General features: G+C 45.0%; 1 protein-coding gene across 2 annotated transcripts in view; it reads right to left on the bottom strand.

Moving 5' to 3' along the window:
• LOC147701473 (voltage-gated potassium channel KCNC1-like) overlaps window positions 1-21,995 on the bottom strand; it is a 710,999-nt gene that overhangs the window by 127,890 nt on the left and 561,114 nt on the right. The window contains exon 4 of one of the 2 annotated variants that reach the window (XM_086930146.1): window positions 11,422-11,547. The exons of the other annotated variant lie outside the window; for it this stretch is intronic. Within the exon in view, the coding sequence (XP_086786272.1) occupies window positions 11,441-11,547 (107 nt within the window). The 3' untranslated portion in view covers window positions 11,422-11,440. The remainder of the gene's footprint in view (window positions 1-11,421; window positions 11,548-21,995) is intronic. 2 annotated transcript variants of the gene reach the window in all.

Below are 21,995 nucleotides of genomic sequence, written 5' to 3'. Positions count from 1 at the left end.
GCTTTTAATGTTTTATCTCTAAATGCTTTGGCTAGTTTGATTTTTCCCTGGTTGGAGAAGTTGTGGTAAATATATATATGTGGACCTTAATCTATTCCGGCCAGCCAGGTCGGGGGGGAGCACCGCCGCACAACATGCGGTTCCGTGGCTGTCTTTGGTGATAGCATACAGGACTACCAGGCGAGTGGCAGAATGGGGGAAGCCACCTTTGACACACCTGTGTAAGATAAACTTTATTGAACAAGGAAGTGCTGCCAGCTCACTTGAGTTTGATTTGGACTACCAATCCCAGGATACATTGCTGATACTCACCTGAGTTTGATTATAAGCAAAAGTAAAGGGTATTTATTGGCAAGTCACGTGTTGGCACTTCTTTGTTGCAGCAAACCTCTGATGAAGGGTGGAGCCAGAAACACGTCAGGTGCTGCGGGCGCAGGCTGTGTGAAAGTCCTTCCCTGACCCTATGAACGCCTAATGTGAGTGCACCCTGCAAGTGGCAGTTTGTGGACCTTAATATATATATATATATATAAACGAGCGAGCAGTGTCCCTGCACACACGCTGAGCACCGCCAAGCAGCCTCAGGGTAGGAGCCGACTAGGGTAAGCATCCAGCTTGCTAGTCTGACGGGCATATATCCGTCTGCTACTCCACTACCGTGAGGTTGCCTGGTTGGCGAGGGGAGACCACTCGTCCGCCTCGATCCACAGATGGGGCGCCAAGACTAAACAGGACTACCAGTCCCATCAGGCACTGGGACATTTGGACTGCCCACTAGGGGCGTGCCATGATTATTACCAGGGCTGGTACCTGCATTCCCATCATCAGTTCGCCAAATCCTCTGAAGAGAAGGCGGGAGCCTTCGAAACGCGTCAGGAATTCCACGGCGCAATGGGACTGAATCACTTTCTCTTGAGCTCCTCAGCTATTCAAGCATGCTGTGGCAAGATAGGCGAGTTCAAGTTTCTCCCCGCGAGTGTGGCTGTGTCTCTACACGCGAGCGTCCATATATATATATATATATATATATATATAAGCAATTGCAGCCTAATAAACACCAGAGCTGAATCATGCTGTAAAGAATTTCCACCATACACGAATAACATGCATTAGAAACATGGGAAACAACAACAAAGTTTGTTTAGAAACTGTTTTCATGCTTAGAAAGCAGTAGAAATTCTCATAAAACACTGAAAGCATACAAAGCTCCCAGGCTGCATTGCAAATACACAGTCTAAAAAGACTGAAAAGCTAACCTGTAGTATTTAGCAATAAACTGAAACCGTGCCTTTAAGGCACTCATGACCTCCAGATTCCCATCATGCCTCAGGGGTGACAGTTAGGTCAGTTGTTCTTTTCGGAGACTGAAAACCAAACCATGGTAATAACAGGTTAAAAAATCTCCTATTTAATAAACAAAGTCCTTTGCCCGGGGAGGCGGGAGGGTTGCTTATGACTTTGATGAGGATACCCCTGGAAGAGAACTAGGATTACAGGTAAGTAACTAATCCTTCTCTTCCAGGGGATCCTCATCAATAGTCATAAGCATTAGAATAGAATAGCGAGCCTCACCTCATCTCCCTGCGGGCAAAGGAAAACACGGAAAACTTAATCAGTGAGCTTAGTGAAAAACCAAGCTCGGATAGAGGAAAAACACTATCTGAACCGATTCCTCAAGGAGGCCTGGCCTACTTGAGCATCAGCCCTGGAATCACACTCTAGGCAGTAGTGCCTCGTAAAAGTATGAACTGATTTCCAGGTTGCGGCCTTTCAAATTTCTGACATAGGGACGTCATGCAAGAATGCAACAGTGGCCGCTTTCCCCCTGGTGGAATGAGCCTTGGGAGGTAAAGGCAAGGGCCTTTTCGCCAGCTGGTAAGCTAAGGTAATGCATGAAACAATCCATCTTGAAATCGATCTCTTAGCAGCTGGGAAGCCAGTTCTCATTGCACCATAATTTACAAACAATTGATCTGTCTTCCTTATTTCTTTTGTACTCTGTAAGTAGAACTTAAGTACCCTCTTAAGGTCTAAGGAATGAAGCGACCGCTCAGCTGGGGTCGCCGGATCAGGGAAGAAAGATGGCAGGGAAATGGACTGATTGATGTGAAAATCAGAAACCACCTTAGGGAGAAAAGAAGGATGTGCCCTTAAGACTACTCTGTTATGGTGGAAAACAGTGTAAGGCTCATTGGTACACAGTGCTTGGATCTCGCTTACTCTGCCTGCTGATGTAATCGCTACCAGAAAAGCGGCCTTCCAAGATAAATGCTGCAAGGAAGCTCTGTGGATGGGCTCAAAGGGAGGGCCCATCAACTTAGATTACACCAGGTTCAACTCCCACGGAGGAGAAGGGTTTCAAACAGGGGGATACACTTCCTTTAACCCCTGTAAGAAGTCCTTGACCACCTGCATTTGGAAAAAGGATGGCTGACTAGGCGACTTCCTATAAGCTGTAATGGCAGATAAATGCACTCTGACAGAAGCATACTTAAGACCAGATCTTGCTGTATACAGAAGGTAAGGGAGAATTACATCCTCCTGCCCCTTCGTAGTATCAAAGTGATGCTGTCTACACCAAAGAAAAAACCTCTCCACTTAAACGTGTATGACGTTCTTGTGGAGGGTCTTTTCGTTTCTTTTAAAAAATGCATACAATCAGGCGGCAGATTTAAATGTCCTTGTTGCAGGACTTCAGGAGCCTAGCTGTCAAGTTCAGTGAAGGAAGATTGGGATGACGAATCCTCCCTCTCGTCTTGGTCAACAGGTCCAGCCTGCATGGTAGTCTCCTGTGCGGTAGTATCGACAGATGTAGAAGGTCCGGGTACCACCACTGCCGTGGCCAGTCTGGAGCTATAAGAATCATGGTCATGCTGGATCTTAGTAGCTTGGACACCACCTTCGGGATCAGGGGAAGAGGAGGAAAGGCGTAGGCAAATGTCCCTGACCAATCGATCAAAAAGAGCATTCCCCCTTGTACCTGGACGATGGAATCTGGACGCGAAGGCGTGGCATTTTGTGTTTTCGTCGTCCGCGAACAAATCTATTTCCGGACGACCCCAATGATGCAACAGATCCTCCACCACCTCGTCGTGTAGCACCCAGTCTGGTTGATCTTCGAAGTGCCTGCTGAGTGCGTCTGCCTTGACATTTAGCTCTCCTGGAAGATGCACCGCCACCACCGAGAGGTTCCGGGCGAGCAGCCAGTGCCAGATCGCCTGAGCCTCCAGGGAGGGAGGACGTGACCGAGTACCACCTTGCTTGTTCAGGTAGAACATGGTCGTCGTGTTGTCTGTCTGGACCAGGACTGAATCGGACTCGATTGCAGGTAGAAAAGCTTTCAGAGCTAGATGGACTGCTCGTAGCTCCAGCATGTTGATGTGTTAGGTCTGTTCTTTTGCCGACCACCGTCCTTGAATCTGAAGGCATCCCATGTATGTCCCCCAGCCTTGCAGAGAGGCGTCTGTCACCACCGATTGCATCGGTAGTGGTTGGTGAAAAGGGACTCCCACCATCAGATTCCGCTGCTGGGTCCACCATGAGAGGGAGGATCTGGCCGCCTGAGAGAGAGAGATCTGATCCTTCCAGCGACCTGTCGACTGATCCCACTAGTCCTCCAGAGTCTGTGCAAAGGACGCATCCTCAGCCTGGCGTTGGGAATTAGAAAGATGCAGGACGCCATGGATCATAGCAGGGATGCCACCTGCCTGACTGTCGGATTCTGCACCTGGAGCAGAAGCCTGCATCTCTGCCTCATGGAAGACAGTCTCTCCGCCGAAGGATACGCTCTTCCCACACTTGTGTCCAGAACGGAGCCGAGGTAGTGGATGGTCTGGGTGGGCTGCTGCACTGACTTGCCCTTGTTGACATGCAGCTCGAGGTCGTGCAACTGCTGCAGACAGAACTGGAAGTCGTGACTCACTTGCAGTGGAGATGGCCCTTTTAGCAGCCAGTCGTCCAAGTATGGATAGACGAAGAGACCTTTTCTGTGAAGAAAAGCTGCCACCACTGCCATGCATTTGGTGAAGACTCGCGGAGCCGACTTCAGTCCAAAGGGCAGGACCTTGTACTGATAATGTTTGTGGCCGACCACAAACCTCAGGTACTTCCGATGTCGTTTTGTTATGGAGATGTGGAAGTACACATCTTGGAGGTCCACCGAACAAATCCAATCCCCTACTTGCAGATGTGGACATATTTGGTGAAGGGCCAACATGCAAAACTTCTCCTTCACTATGACCTTGTTCAGTAGTCAAAGGTCCAGAATTGGTCGAAACTTGTCCTCCTGATCTTTTTTGGGGACAAGAAAGTATCTGGAGTAAACTCCTTTTCCTCTTTGAGAGGGTGGAAACTCCTCTATCGCCTGGTTTTGGAGAAGAGCTCTCACCTCTTTTCGAAGCAGCTGTAACTGATGAGGATGAGACTTTTCCGGTGGTATGTCCTTTGGAAGAGCTCAGAAACGTAGCGCATATCCATTGCGCAGTATATTCAGGAACCAGCGATCTTCTGTGATGCTGACCCACTCTGCCAGATGTTGAGAAGCACTTCCTCTCACTGGAGTGGGCAACAGTGGCGGAAGAAGCCACTGCTTAGGACTTCCCGCCTCTCGTCGTGGCAGAGGACTGCTGTTGGTGACCACCTCTACCTCTGTTGGACTGTCCTCGAAACTTGGTCTTCCCCTGGTTCTTGTTTTGGGAACACTGAGGGGTTTGAACCCTCTGTTGAGGCCCCTTGTGTTGGTTGGATTTGAAACGGCGTTTAAACTCCTTCTTCTTCTCCAACCCAACCACCTTGACCATGTCCAACTCTGTTTTCATCCTGCTCATCTCTTCGTCAGCGTGAGTGCCGAAGAGTGAAGAGCCAGAGAATGGGAGGTTCAAGATTCTTTTCTGAGCATCTAGCTTCAGTCCTGTCAGTCGTAACCAGGACGACCTCCTGGCGCATATTCCATGCGCGCAAGAGTGCGCTGATAGCAAAGCGCCATCCGCTGCTGTGCTTATGACTTGGTTGGCCACCAGAGATCACTCTGTGACTATTTCATCGAAGTCCTTTTGGTCCTCCTTAGGGAGCTTGGTCTTGAAACGCTCCAAAGAGTCCCAAAGAGCCCTGTCATACCTGCCAAGCAAGGCAGCCGTGCTGGAGACTTTAAGGGATGATTCAGAAAAGGGGGTGGTGATGAACAGAGTGTCTGAATTAAGCAGACCCCTCTTACCCAGTCCAAAGATTAGGGCTTGATCCATCACCGTTTTTTAGCTCACTGCACCATCCCAGCTCAGAACTTGGCTATATGCAAATTAGTCTGACCCTGGCCCAGTGCATCATGGGAACAGGGCAGACCAAACTACCAAGCCAATTCTTATACTGGGGATGCAGTAGCAGAAGTGCAGGCCCTGCGACCCCAAGAGTCCTGGGACCTGCTCTCTTTGTCTGGTGGAACAGATGAAGTGGCCGAAACCGCATGCGTTTTCTTTGCTACCGCCACAATGACAGAGTCCGCAGGCGGATCCGTCTTGACGAAGACCGGATCCGAGGCAGCCGGCTTGTATTTTTTCAAGAGACGAGCTGGCACCGCCTTAATGGTTGCTGGAGTCAACAAGGTGTCCATAACAGGGTCCAGGATCCCAGGAACCAATGGCAGCAAAGGTCGAGATGCTGTCTTCTGATGGAGAGTCTCGAAAATCACTGTTGTCGTGACTTGCGGGACAGACATCTCAATATTGAGCTTCTGCGCTCCTCTCTACAGAACCTCATGATAGGTGTTAATATCATCTATGGGAGAGACCCTGGAAATGGGGCTGTCCGATAGAGTGGGGGAGTAATCCCTCCTGGAGGATCTGTTAGAGGAAGTCGAGGAAGTAGATGATGTTCTCCTACTTCTTCGGTGTGCAGTACTCCTCCTTTCTCTCGATCTCACAGTGCGTTCTTCGCGCCTCGGAGAACGTGACCTGTCATGTCTTCTCTCTGGAGACCTCTCATGCCTGTGTTTAGGAGGGCTTGCTCTGTCCGCTTCGTCCACCAGTCTCTGAAGATGCACCGAGCTGGCATACTCCTGCATCCGCCTCGATGCTCTAGAGTCCTTCCAATGACTTGTAGGCAGAAACCATCTTGGGGACAACTGGACTGCAGCAGGAGTCTCCTTTGATCTTGACGGAGACTTACGGACGCGGGCAGCAAGTTCCAGAGTGGGCGACCTCGAAGAAACCCTCCTGGAAGAGTGAGATTAAGAATGGCTGGAGGCTGACTCCGTCACCAGGACCACTGATCCATCTCCAGACCTCACTGAGGCCTGTCTCGACGTCGAACATGCTCTCGACGTCGAACCTGCACGCCCTCCAGACGTCGATCTAGGTTCCTGCCGTCTTCTCGACGTCGAACGCCATCTCGACGGCGTCTGGTGCCGATGATAAGCAGGTGAGTGCTGCCTCGACATCGAGCAGCGATGAGAAGCCGACGACGAACGAAGTCTTTCACTCGACACCGAGTGTCTTCTAGATGACGGCGGAGCTGTATCCAGTCTCGACATCAAAGGCCTGCGAGACGACGGCGGAGGGGTTTTTCTCACCCTCGACACCGAACGCCGTCGAGACGATGACGGAGACCGCATCCTCGACGCCGATCGTCGCCCAGTTGACGACTGCGGAGGGGTCCTTGTCCTCGACGTCGATCGCTGATGGGACTGCGATGACAGAAGAGAACCTGCCATCGACGTCGAACGTCTTGCCGATGCTGACGGAGGGTCTTTGCACCTCGACGCCGATCGTCGCCGAGTTGACGACGGCGGAGGGAGGACACTCCTAAACGCCGATCGTCGTCGAGATGACGACGGCGGAGGGCCCCTGCTCCTCGATGCCGATCGTCGCCGGGTTGACGACGGCGGAGGGTCTCTGCTCCTCGACGCCGATCGTCACCGGGTTGACGACAGCGGAGGAGTCTTGTCTCTCGACGTCAATCGCCGCCGGGTTGACGACGGCGGAGGAACCTGAATCTTCGACGTCGACGTACCTTTTCACGACGGCGAGCCCACTGTCGAGGGATGAGAGGAATTACTTCTAGATGATGTTCTAGCCCTCTTGGAGCCCTTTCTGACTGGAGACCTTCCTCTAGACTTCTCTGCCAGGCCATAAATGCGAATTCTTTCCCTGTCCTTCAAAGTTCTTTTGGACAGGTTCTGGCAGTGAGGGCAGGCCTTCGGGTCATGATCTTCAGGTAGACACAGAATACAGACTTCATGAGAGTCTGTTTTGACCTTCTTTTTACCACAAGAAGGGCCAGAGTCAAAAAGAGATGGCATTTTAAGGTGTTAAAAATGCCTAAACCTGTCAAAAAAAGACAGCCTCTTACTTCTACAGATGAAAAACGTCGAAGTAAGGAATAAAAGTTGTCAAAAAGTGAAAAGATTTTCTGAAGAAACCAGAAAAGAGTGGAGCTGTGTTGCCAGGATCCTTCCTGAAGGGGCCAGAAAGAACATCTGACCTAACTGTCACCCCTGAGGCATGATGGGAAGCTGGGGGTCATGAGTGCCTTAAAGGCATGGTGTCAGTTTATTGTTATACAGCTACAGGTTAGCTTTTCAGTCTTTTTAGACTGTGTATTTGCAATGCAGCCTGGGAGCTTTCTATGCTTTCAGTGTTTTATGAGAATTTCTACTGCTTTCTAAGCATTAAAACAGTTTCTAAACAAACTTTGTTGTTGTTTCTCATGTTTCTAATGCATGTTATTCATGTATGGTGGAAATTCTTTACAGCATGATTCAGCTCTGGTGTTTATTAGGCTGCAATTGCTTATTTATATAAATAATATATATATACATACATATATATATATATATATATATATATATATATATATATATATATATATATATATATATATATATATATATATATGGTTATATATATGTGGGGCACATATAATGTAGTGTTTCCGGGGTACCGCGCATGGGCGGGAACATTTTAATGCTTATGACTATTGATGAGGATCCCCTGGGAGAGAAGTGCATGTTCTATATTACAGAATTACTAATTGGATATGTATTTATTTTAAATGAAAAATGCAATGCAATTTTGGCATTTAGACTGCATGTATATATATATATACATATATATATGTATGTCTGAGGGTATTGGGCACGCTTACGTTTTTTGAAATATATATATATGGTCATGTGATCAAGGTACGCCCAGTACCGAAACGCGTAATGGCCGACAGAACAGCAGTTTTTTTATAAACAAGAAATTTTGCACCAACTTGGGTCTGTGCTCCACGTTTCTTTCTGCCTTGGAGAGAGCAAGCGACCTGCTCGTGGGAGTAGAGTGGAGTGGAGTGGCGAGGATATATATATATATATATATATATATATATATATATATATATATATATATATATATATATATATATATATATATATATATATATATATATATATATATATATATATGTGTGTGTGTGTGTGTGTGTGTGTGTATTTTGTATATGCTCCAGGTTCCCCGCACATGGGCGGGACTATTCAGTGCTTATGACCATTGATGAGTATACCCTGGAAGAGAACACATACACAGCCAGAAGTACACAACCTAGAAAAAGACGTACAACAAGATTTAGATTTAGGCGGACGGGTTAAACACAACAGTGATGGATATCCCGTCCACTGAAATATAAATACCATAATATCCTATGGAATTTATATTTCAGCAGACGGGATTTCCATCACCTTTGTGTTGGAGTAACCCATCAACCAAAATCTAAATCAGGCCCTTAATGTATGCACATACACACACTAGCCTGAGACCTATAGTATGCGCACACAAATCATATCTCTCCTAGATCTACATACAACTGTTTGAAAGACATGTAAGAGAACTTCCATGCACACACATGCATCAACAGTGACACAATCCAGCAAAAACCATTCCAACATAGCCCTCCCCCCCTCCCCCAACACACACACACACACAGGTCAGCAAGTTAAGCAGCACACACACACACACACAACAGAAACCTCAATATGCATGTGCACAAAGATGTTCATGCAGACACAGCTTAGCCAAGGAAATGTAACATGTTGACACATCTAAGCACAGAAGCACATACACACAGCCTAGCCTACGACCTATAACATGCAAAGACACACACACACACACACACACACACACACACACACACACACACACACATAAGGTAAAGAACTACATTAGGCACATATCCCCAGACACACAAATGCTAACTCATGCAAGTGCACACAGAATACAGCCACAGATCTTACGCATATATTCTAGGGGTGCTTCGAATTAGACATTTTCTGGTGGACAATTGTGGAGTCATTGAATGCAGTCACTAGGTGGTCTATTCCCAGGCATGTTGGTCAGTGTCTACTGGGAACGATCCTGGCTCGAAGGAAAACAAAGCTTAGTAGGAACTTTCTCCTCTTGGGTTTGGTACTTGCTAAGTGGAGAATAGCCATTAGGTGGTTTTCTCCGGTAGCCCCAAAGGTGTCTGAATTGCTGCGAGATAAGGCGGACTTGCCGTTAGCCGAAGAAAGTTATTTGCGAAAAACATGTAGAGACAGCCTACTTACGGACGGCCTGCAGGCCTGGGCGGCAATACTTGCCGAGCTTCTGGAGGCCCCAGATGCCCTGCCCCCATTAGCTGTGGGTTAGTAGTGAAGGGGGAAGGATACGTTGCTTGACTGAAGGACTGTGACTGGAAACCGCTAATACTGCATATGATCATGTGGAGACATGACATTGAATCAATTTTTGCAGTGAGCCATTTTCTTTGTACACGGTGCAATACTTTGGTGTGCTCTTGTAGAGAATGATGGGGATGGAGGATGTGGGGGTTGTTATTGTGTTTATATTTAACAATGATGTTTATATTTGATGAACTTCTCATGTTGAAGTGCCAATAAAAACTTATACTAAAAATAAATGCATACACACATGTAGCCTAGGCTAGCAGTTCTTACCCTTTTGACTTCTATGGACCACCACTGAGTCATTGCTAGAAACTGGGGAACTCAGCCTCAGCAGTTTCTACGATTTGAACCTCATCAAAATAATACATATGTACATCAAGTGATACACAAAATATTAACTATTTAATTTAATAAACTGATAAATATTGAAAAACATTAATTTTAATGGGAAGGCTTGGAGCATATCTAAATTTCTTTCTTAAGTCAAAATCACAAAGCTATAAGTTATACTCTAGCATATCATTTTGTATTTTTTGCTCCTAATGCATTCTCTGTTTTTACTGGAACATAGCAGTGCTTCAATTGAGGCCAATTTTCCATACTAGAGTCGGTTTGGAGTACCCCATGAATCAAGCCAAGGCTATCAACTTAATTTTTTGTCTCCAAATTCAAATTCCTTCCTATGTACAAAATATTTTTAAACATTTAATTTTGCTTCTTTATTTATATGTGTACTCCATTATTTAATTTTCTAAACAGCTATGGATTCTCTGAGTAGGAGGCACAATCCTCTGAGTTCCGAGACCACAGGTTAAGAATGCGGGCACAGACAATTGTCAATACATTCACACAAACACCCACACACACACCCCAACTATAAAAGCCTAGCATGCACATACAAAATACACTCCAGACCCCTGTACCTACAGCCATTATAGCTATGTGGCATAAATGCACATGCACAGACACACACGTGCAAGCACAAGCTAAAAACAATATAACAAAATCACACACACAGACCTGCAAACTACCAACAGCATAGCACTCGAAAATCCAAGCTAGAGATCTACCATATGTAGTTATACAAACATAACATTATTACACATAAAGCTTAGGCAAAGACCCACAGCATACATACAAACATGCCTAAGACTGGTAAACACATACAAGCACACATCTTTGCTCAAGACTTACATTACACACTTATACACAAACAAATAGAGGAAGGTTCGCCCACAAACATGGAGCGCACCTAAAAACAAAGCATGCTCACATATAGCCTAGGACAAAGGACACATACTCACTCACCAGAAAAGTACATACACTATGCACAGTAAACCTATATTCCAACAGCCAACAACCCTCGGAGTGTAGATGCACTGTCACACACGCAAATACACACTCCTTAGCTGAACACATATAACACACACACACACACACTCTTGCTATCACACGCTGTCCTATATATTTTTTATGCTCACTCAGAGACTCTTTCCTATGAAAGATGGAACTCCTTCACAACCCTAGATTGTCCCATGGCGTGGCAAAAGCATGGGGCAGAGTAGCTGAACTGAACACCTAATACATCAATACGAACATGAGATGTGGCTGGTATGGAGGGTCAGGCACGCGTCAGCAGCCAGCAGAGTGCAAGGGACATGAAGAGAACAGGAAGAGGCATAGGTCTGGAGAGGGTGAGAAGAGGGGTCCCGTCCCATGCTACTCACCCCTAAGGCATCATGCATCCTACTGCTTGATCCAAGAGGCTGCATTGGCATTCAGGTCATGCAGGAGCGCTACGTCTTGTTTGTACCAGTCGTCGTTCGGAGGTGACGGCGTGCAGACGTTGGCAGCTGGAGAGCGGAGGCGCAGGTAATGACAATGGAGCATGGATGGAAATGGAAATACACAAAAAAGAAATGTTTTAATGTAGATGGTCCATCTTTGGGAGATAATCCACCCCCACCGTCCCAGCATGCACCAGTAAATCTCCAACTTACTAGATCTACCCTACAATCCAGGGCCTGTAAGGAATGCAGATGGAGTTAGTCCCAAGAAGAACCATACCCCCTTGATGCAGAGGCCCACTGTATAGAAACGGTCAAATTACCCCATGCTAGGGTTCTGATTCGGGCTAGAGCGGCAGGGAGCATGACACAACACTTCTCTCACCCCAAGAGTGACCCCAGGTAACTTTTAAACAGATATAAAGTTACTATTTGTTAGTCATATTCATTAATTTCATAATGGGCACTTTTCGAAGGATCTGCGACCTACATAGTACATGAAGACTGCATAAAATATTTATGAAGTAAACGCCTCAAGCAGTACACCTGATGACTGAATAAACAGTGTATCTAACACAAACATGCATACATATGGTGCAACATTCGTGCAAAGGATGGAATGGTTTATTACCTGTAATCCAAGTTCTCTCTCAGGGGAATCTCTCTTGAAGCCTTAAGCACTGAATAGTCCTGCCCACATGCGGGGATCTCAGAGCAATTTTCATAATAAGTCTTCTAAAGTGTAGCTGTTTGCCTTTCTTGAACAAGGCCTGCAGAAACACTTAAGACATGAATATTGGGTAGCCTATAAAAAAGGCTATAATGGCCAATTTCTTCAGACTGCCTTTAAAATAGGGTAACGAATATATATATGTGTATATATAAATTTACGGTCAAATAATTGGTAGAAAGTTATTTGATTACTTAAATCTCTTTCACAAACCCTTTTTAAAAGGAGAAGCATGAAGGAAAAAAGAACAGTGTAGCCCTATAGGCTGCCGGAATGTGAATGTAAAAACGGCGCCTGCGCCTTTAAGGGCTTACAGCCCACCAGTATCCCATCATGCCCTGCAGGTGGCAGTTGCTTCATTTCTTTTTGCTGAGATGTGGCAGTGTTAGATAGGCCCAAAAATGGCCTCTGTCATCTCCACCGGGGAGGTGGGAAGGTTGATTGTGACTTCAATGGAGATTCCCCATAGAGAGAACTGGGATTACAGGTAAGAAACCATTCCTTCTCTCTCAGGGGATCTCCATTAATAGTCATAAGCACTGAACAGATTAGCAAACCAATCCCCACCAAAGAGCAGTGTAAAAGACAGAGGACCGATCAATCGACCAAATCCAGCAAATACATTTCTCAGGGAAGTCCGTACTACTTGAGCATCTGTTCTAGCATCTGAATCCAACTAATAATGTTTGGTAAACTTTTGAATACAACTCCATTTAGCTGCTTTACAGATCTCAGCTATTGGTATACTTCTCATTAGAGCAGCAGTAGATTATTTTTCTCTAGTGGAGTGAGCTATAGGTCTACCGGACAGAAACTTATTTGTCTTGTGTTACCATAACAGAATGGAAGATACTTTTCATCGGGATATGGACTGTTTGGACATGGATAAACCTCTCTGGACCGGCCAATTGATCTCACCTTTGGATATCTTTTTTTATCCAGATAAAATTTTAAGACTCGCCTGATCTCTGATCTTTCAGCAGGAATGGAAGGGTGCTGAAGGAAAGTAGGCAAGGAAATGGTTTGATTAATGTAAAAGTCCAAAATAACTTTAGGTAGGAATTTTGGATCAGTCCTCATAACCACCTTACTTGAATGAAAAATGGAGACTGCATAAGGTAATATTGAGACGTCTTATGGGAGGAAAAACCTTTTTTCAACCCCATTAACAAATCTTTGATTACGGAAATGAGGTTGTGAAAGAAATTTTCTGTAGGCAGTAATTGCCATCAAATGAAGTTTTATGGAAGAGAAGCCAGATTTGGCCAGATGAAGTAAACACATAAGAATCATTCCTTCCTGGCAGGTTGTTAGATTCACGTTCTTGTCAGAACACCAAATACAACATCTCTTCCAGTTAAATAAATATGGTGAGCTAGATGAAGGTTTTCTAGCCTCCCTGAGAATGTTCATGTATACTTGTGGAAGGTTCGAATGGCCATAATGAACTAGCTCATAAGCCATACTGACAAACTCAAAGAGGAGAGGTTGGGGCGAACCACCTGGCTGCTGAATTTTGTGAGAAGATCTGGTCTGCACGGCAGCTACGGATGTGGGTGCTCCAACATGTGGAGAAGGTCTGTGAACCACCATTGCCTGGGCCACTCCAGAGCAATCAAGATCATTATGGCCCTTGAGTAAGACTGTTTTATGAGAACTTACAGAGCCAAGGGGATCGGAGAAAGGCATGGAGAAACTTGCTGGACCAGTCTCTCCATAGGCCATTCCCCACAATCCTTGTTTGGAAGTACCTCGAGGCTGAGCCTGGGCATTTTTTAGTTTTCAGCGTGGTGAATAAACTGATGTGCGGCGTACCTCACATTATGAAAATGATTCGTACAACGTCATCATGAAGGACACATTTGTGGTTTTCCTGAAGGACTCTGCTTAGGGAGTCTGCTTGAGCAGTTTGAACACCTGGGAGATGATTTGCAGAGATCCGCAGGTCTATGGCTATCAGCCAATTCCAAATTGTCTGGGCTTTGTGGGGCAAAGGTCTGGACTTCTTTCCATCCTGCTTGTTGAGGTAGTACAGGGTAGTCATGTTGTCTGTCTGCACAAGCAGGAATTGTGTCTTGAAGGACATGAGAAAATCCTTTATTGCCAGGTGAACTGCTCGTAGCCCAAGGAGATTGATGTGATAAGTCATCTCTCTTGGAAAACATGTTCCCTAGATTTGAAGGTGATCCATATACACTCCCCATTCTAACAGCAAGGCATTTGTCACTATTGTCTGAGAAGGGTCATCCAGATGAAATAACATCCCTTGACGCAGTTTTGTCGGCAAGCACCACCATTTCAGAGATTGTTTGTATTGGGAAGGAGTGTGATTTTGTCCTCCCAGTTGCCTGAATATGTATCCCACTGATCTTTAAGACATTCCTGTAGAGGTCACATGTGAAGTTGGGCGTTCGAAGTCAGGAAAATATATGAAGCCATCTAGCTGAGAAGAGATTACACTGTTCTGTGGCGTGAGAAACTTTCATGAGAGCATTACACTTCAGACAGTCTCTCCTCCAAAGGATGCACTCTTGTTCGAATGGTGTTGATGGTGGCTCCCAAGTAATGTATTGTTTTGACTGGAGTAGAGGTTGACTTGCTGTGATTGATATGCAGCCGAAATCAGCGGAGAAGATTACTTGTCAACTGGTAATGCAGTTGGGCTTCTGAGGTGTTGACTCCTTGATGAGCCAGTGGTCTGGATACGGGTAGACAAAAATCCTGAGGTTTGTAACTTGTGCATCTACCACTGCCATACACTTTGTGAAGGTTCGAGGGGCTGATCTGAGGCTAAATGGAAGCATGCTGTACTGGTAATGATTGTGACCTATGAAAAACCTCAAGAATTTGTGGTGTTTTTTGGCTATTAGAACATGAAAGAACGCATCTCGAAGGTCTATTGAACAGACACAGTCTCCCTGGTGTATCTGGGGATAGATCTAATGTAGCGCAAGTCTTCACATCAATTCTCTTCAAATCCATTTGTTGGATAGTTTCAGATTGAAAATGGGTCTGAACTCGTATCTGGGACATTTCTTTCTCACCAGAAATAGCGGAAATAAATCCCCATGCCTTGTCGTTCGGGAAGAACAACCTGACCGCATGCCTTACAAGAAGGATGTTTACTTCCAAGCGCAACAGCTGCAGGGGTTGATTGGCTGGTTTCGATGGGATTATTGTTGGAGGACTGATAAACCTGAGACAATATCCATTCTGTACAATATTTAAAACCCAGATGTTGATCGTGATGGAGTGCCACTCTATCAGGAAATTAGAGATTCTTCCCCCTATTGGAGTGGGTAACAGTTGAGGGGGAAGTAAAGATTTATTGTTTAGAGCCTGCTGCAGGTTTTCACCACTGAGCAGGCTGTTGGCTAGCTCGTCCTCTGGGCTGGCAACATTGTTGCTGTTGGTAAGGTCTTTATATTTAGTTTTGTTGGCAACCACCATACCATTGAGGGGTTTGAACCACCTGTGCATAAAAACGTTGTTGGTAAGGCTTGTATGTTTATCTTTGCTGTTATTTTTGTTTTTCGAGGTTTACTTTAGCTTTAAGGGTCTTCATTTCAGACTTCATCCGGGTATTTTCAGCATTCGTTTGGATGATGAATAAGGTGGATCCTTAGAAAGGAAGATTAAGAATCAGTTGTTGGGATTTGTGATTTTCTCAAGGCCACACCATGATAGCATTTGTGGCTGCTAATAATGACAAATCTGTAGCAGAACTAATTATTTGGTTGAAGACCACCAGGCCCTCCTTGACCACTTGAAGGAAGTCCTATTGTTTATCTGTAGGGAGGACTTATGCACATTGTTGTAAAGACTGTCACAAGGCTCTGTCATATCTGCTCAGGAGAGCTGTTGCACTTGCAGCCTTCATGGTAGTGGCAGCTGTACCACAAACCTTGCATCCCACTGAATCTAACCTTTTCTATCCTTGTCTGGTGGTACCGTAGAAGAAGAAGTGGTGGAATGTTGTTTCTTTGCTACAAGGATGATCACAGAATCAAGGGTAGGGTCTGAGCGAAGAGACAGTGGGTCCTGCTCTAGAGGTCTATACTTCATGTAAAGCCATAACGGAGCAGATTTGGCTGAGGCCGGAGTGAGGAACATATCCATGGATGGTTCTAATAGGCCCAGAACCAATGACAGGAGAGGTCTTGACCTTATCGGTGGTGAAGCGCCTAAAGAATTACAGATGTAGATGGTGTAGTAGTTGGCATAGGGATGTTCAATTTTGAAGCACCTCTCACCAGGTACTCCCGAAAGGAGACCCTTGGTTGGGAAGAATCAGACAGTGTTGGTGTATATCTTTCAGTGCTGGCAGAAGAAGTTAAAGAATAATAGGTCGAACGATGTCTTGAGCGGGTTCTTGATCTGAACTTGACCTGTATGCATGACGGTGATGTATGTGTCTGGAGGATGGCCGTGATGAGGAACACTGAGACCTGTGGCAATGCCTGAGGGCGAATGGTGGGGAGATCTGCAACGCAATCTTTGTGGAAAACATAAAGGCCTCAGAGGAGGGGCTTCCACAGGATGCGGTTGTGGGAGAGATGCAGGAGCTGGAGTTGGAAAAGGTGCCGGAGGAGGTAGAGGAAGCCCTGGAGGAGGAGAAGGAGGAGTATGAAAGTCTGGCAGTAACATACGTGACAAAGGAGAATATACCCTGGAGTACTCAGAATCCAGAGAGGATGGTACATGTCTAGCCTATGATTTTTTACCCTTTCTGCATGTCTGGATAGTCTCGACGTAGACAGACTACACAATGTCAAGTTTCTCCTAAGTCTCGACATCGACACACTCCTCGATGTCGAACTTCTTCTGTGCCTTGACGCCGTAGTCTCATTCCACGTTGACCTTCTACGTCTGTACATTGACTGTTGTCTACTTTTCGACGTCTCACCAGCCCTCGACGATGAACATTTAGGTATCGCATTGTGTGTCAATGTTGATGCTCTCGACGCCCACCTGGAACGACATTAGTTTTGAAGTGGGCTTCTCTTTTTGGATCTCCCACACCTGGAGTGCTCAGAGGAAGGTGGAAGAGCCCTGGTATAGGGCTTACCCTCTCCTTGCTCTCTGGATGTCCCAGCTTCCGATTGCAGCTGCTGCTTGTGTCGCTCCTCTGTTCCATGGAGACAAATCTTCTCTTTTCCTCAGGGTGCACCTGGAAACATTCCTCATGTTGACATCTGTCAGGATCATGGCTCTAAGGAAGTCAGATAATGCAGACATTATGAGGATCTACTTGGCCTTCTTCCTGCTACATGCAGGACACTTGTCAAATAAAGATTACATTTTATTTGACCAATGGAAAAGAAAGAAAATTCTGTTCGAAAAAGGCAGAAAAACACTGGGGCACATGAAATAAGTTGAGTGGAACGTTTGTCAAAACAAACATTTGAGTGAGATTTTTGATGAAAAAACCCAAAAAAGTTTAATTCAACGCACAAAATCCAGTCACCAGGAGCCGGGAAAAAGAACTGAAGCAAATGCCAACTGCTGGGCAAGACAGGATACTGGTGGTCTCTGGACCCTTAAAGACGCAGACGCTGTTTTGCACATTCACATAATAGCAGCCTACTGGGTTACCATAGGGTTAACAATGTCATTCTCCTTTTAAAAAGGGTTTGTGAAAGAGATTTGAGTAATCAATTGACTTTCTGCAAAATATTTTGTCTCAAATGTATATATAAATATCTACTAATTATCCTTTTATAAATGTAGTCTGAAGAAAATGGCAGTTCTAGATGTTTTTTATAGGCTGCGCAATATTAAATTCTTAAGTGTTTCTACAGGCCTCTGTGAAGAAAGGCGAACATCTAAACTAATGAAGACTTATTATGAAAGGTTTTCTGGGATACCCTCAGGGGGCGGGAATATTCAGTGCTTATGACTATCAAAGGAGATCCCCTGAGAGATAAACATTGTTACAGTATGGAGTGAATCTATACTTTGTGGAATACGAATAATCTGAAAACAGCATTTCACATTAAAAACTACAGAATGCATAAATGCTAAACTATCGCAGTGTTACAATTAGGTAGATCCAACCTTTCTTGACTATGGATGCCATGAAGTCCATTATGGGAGCTGTTATCAACACTTGATTGGACTATGGCAACAGCAAATATATTGGCCTCCCTTACAGTGAACTCAAGAGAATACAACTGATTCAAATTGTGGTGGCCAGATTGGTCTTCAGGCTATCTCAAAGGACACGCATCACCCCTTATCTGAAAAGCCTTCACTGGCTGCCACTAAAACAGTACATTACATTCAAAGTTTGATGTTTAGTATTTAAGTCCCTCAAGAGAATAGCTCCAAAGTTCTTGACTGACTGGCTGTTGCCATATTCCCCTAAAAGGACCCTTCGTTCTGCATTAACAAACCTATTGGAGGTACCTAGATTTAAGAAAGATAGGGAAGAAGGGCGAAGATTCTCAGTACTTGTCCTAAGGAGTGGAATGCTCTACCTATAGAAATTTGCTTTATCACTGAATTGGCTCCCTTCAGGGAAGCATTAAAGAAATGTCTTTTTAAACAGACATTTGAGTAAACAGCTTCTATTGTGTGTTGACTTCCTACTTGCCACCCCTATGAACCTCTTGTGACATGAAACCTTTGGGTGAACGATGTGCTTTAGAAATACCACTAACTATATAACCACTGGCGCATATATATATATATATATATATATATATATATATATATATATATATATATATATATATATATATATATATATACACACACCACACACACACACATATACTTAAATTTCCAGTTGTCGTGACACCAGACACAGAGGGTTAGTACAATAATTATACTTTTTATTTAGCTGTTGGCACCATTATAACGCGTTCTGGCAGTGTTACTGCTTTGCTCACTCTGTGTATGTGTGTATGTATATATATATATATATATATATATATATATATATATATATATATATATATATATATATATATATATATACACACACACACACACACACACACACACACACACGGTGTGAGCAAGGCAGTAACATTGCCAAAACGCGTTATAAAGGTGCCAACATATATGCAAATATACACAAACACGCACATTTGCTAAAAAGACAAAGGTTAAGGGAATGTTATATTTAGGTGAAAATATTAGTTAAAACATGCCATTTGAAACAAACAAAACCACTGAAATTCATCAGTTATAGATATCTGAAGGAACTAAAACTCTCGTCCTAAATTAACTATCTGCATCCCCCGTCAAAGGTGATTGACAGAATTTGCTAATTACTGAATCAAAATTATAAACAGCAGAGATATATAAAAGTGTTAACCCTCTCAAGCACACCCGCCACCTTTACAACGCCTTATTTGTCAAGAAGTAATAAACGGATCTTCATCAAACCAACACTCTCTGAGTAAAGTTCCGCTTTCATGCTGGTTTAGTGTAAATTTGTTCAGCAGTATCTGTAGGCATGAACAAAAACAAATATTCTGATGGGAGCTCAAATAAGAAAACACATATCCCCCTTTACCTTTTTTCCTCTAGATGGAAGTGCACACACTTTGCCATGCCAGACTATAGCTATTCGACTATCAAATTTCGTGTGAGTCAATGCATGAGAGGAAATGTCAAAAGCAAAGGAAAGTGTGTCTGAACTGTAATTGCACGGTGGCACATACATATAATACGTACTGTTTTCTCATGTGTGTTACATTGTACTTTAGCAATACATGTGTGAATGAGAGTTTACTAGTATACATGCTCTAAAGAACATATTATTGGCCCACATTAATTTTAACTGGCATGGAACATATATTTGCAAAGGCAGTGAAAATATAGTGAAATAATGTATTATTTAGAGCCTGTGTAACAGACACAAGCACTCAGTGACTTCAACTATCATGGTGAAAACTCTGATGACTCGTGTGTTACCCAACTCTTACCAGATAGGGAAACGCGGGTGCGCAAACAAATAGTGACAGGCTCTACGCACAGGGAAGGACACACACCCTTGAATTTATTTTTAAGAACATAGCAGAAGCAATAAGTGAAACCCCTCTTTCTTTTACCTGGTCAGATCACTATCTGATCAAGTTCTGTATCCCACGCAATAATGCCCCGACCAAACCTAGTATAGAGGCTAACAGAACATAACGCCGATGAAAGACGGTTACTCCCACTTCCTTCTCTGAGATCTCTAGGACCATCACAATGACACATCATATCGCTATTAATACTGCCCTGGTTGCTGTCTGCGATTCTTTCACTACCTCATTTGACCAATTTGTTCCCTTTATAAAAACCTTGATATACCTCCCTGAGAAGCCATACAACCTGGTACACTGACCAGGGGCGGCCTTAGGCATGTGCAAACTGTGCACCTGCACAGGGCCACCAAACCCCAGGGGCCACCACACCAATATATGTACTTAATATAATAATCCTCTGAGGATGGATATATATTTAGATGGCCCCCCCTGACAGAGATTTGGCGGCCTCCGGCTCTGTTCCACTTCCAAACACCCTGACCACCCCCTCTTCACTGGCCTCCGTGCTCCGCCCAGCCCAGACCCCCTACCTACGCTCCCTCCCCAGGGCCACCATGAGCCTAGAGTCGCCCCTGCACTGACAACTTGCGTTTGGAAAAATCGAAATGCAAACAGCTTGAATGTACATGGCACTCCACTAAATCCCCTGCAGATAAAGCAGCATACAGGGCCCTGCTAAACGGCTACCACAATAAGATCAAGCCGGAGCTGGAACTTTATATAGCTTCCACAATTGCTCAAGCGGTCAATTCCACAAAGGAACTGTACAAAGCCATAAATAGCTTTGTGAAACCTTGTGCTTGCACCCCAACAACCCGGACTCCCAAAGACTTTGTAACTCGCTAGCTGACTTCCTTGAAGAAAAATTAATACCATATACAAGAATTTTCCAACCAGTTAAGAGGTACGGGAGATGGATTTAGTCAATCTCACCAAAAAACTACAGTTGGCTTGGGTGAATTCGAACCATACTCCATGGAGCAGGTGCAAAAGAAGTTAGCTCTGGCCAATTCAGGCTCTCCCCAAATCTATGTGCATCTAGAATAATGGCCAGTCAAGCCAATCACATGGTGCCATCAGTAATGATGCTCTTCAAACTCTCACTAACCTATGCTAAAATGCCAACTGCATGGAAGTGTGCTCAAGTATCCCCGATTCTCAATAAACCAACTGCTAATCCTGAAGTTCTTTTCAACTACAGGCCTATCTCGCTGCTACCTCTCCTTGGAAAAACACTTGAAAGCTACATTAACAATAAACAGCTAGGAAACTTTCTAGCTGAACATAAGATTTTAGGGGTCTATTACGATGGCGGGAAATCCGCTACCCCCGGGCCAGCGGTGAGGACAGCCGGCCCGGCGGTCACGGATTTCCCGCCATCACCCTGAAAATTCCCACCGCCAAATTAGGATGGCGGTGGGAATGTGAAAGGTACAGCGGCGGACGGAAAGACCGTCTGCCGCGGTCCCGCAAGGAGGGCCTTTTCCGCCCGCCTTGCGGGACCCAGTACCATGGGGCAATTGAGGCGGTGCCGGCACCGCCATGGGCATTATGATGCCTGTCGGCGGAGAATGCCTTTGGGGGCCTGTTGCGGCCCCCAGTGGGTGGGGGGGGGTGGAATGCTGCACGTGGGTGGTACCTATGGTACCCCCCTACATATGCATGTACAGGGTGGCAGGCACTGCGTGGTGCCTGTCACGTGTAAATGCATATGTAAAACATGTTTTTAACATTGTGGCGGG

The sequence above is a fragment of the Lissotriton vulgaris genome, chromosome 7 (genome assembly GCF_964263255.1).
Source record: "Lissotriton vulgaris chromosome 7, aLisVul1.2, whole genome shotgun sequence".
In the NCBI taxonomy this organism is placed as follows: domain Eukaryota; kingdom Metazoa; phylum Chordata; class Amphibia; order Caudata; family Salamandridae; genus Lissotriton; species Lissotriton vulgaris.
Note: the sequence above shows the minus strand (reverse complement) of the source record. Positions and strands in the feature narration are given on the sequence as shown.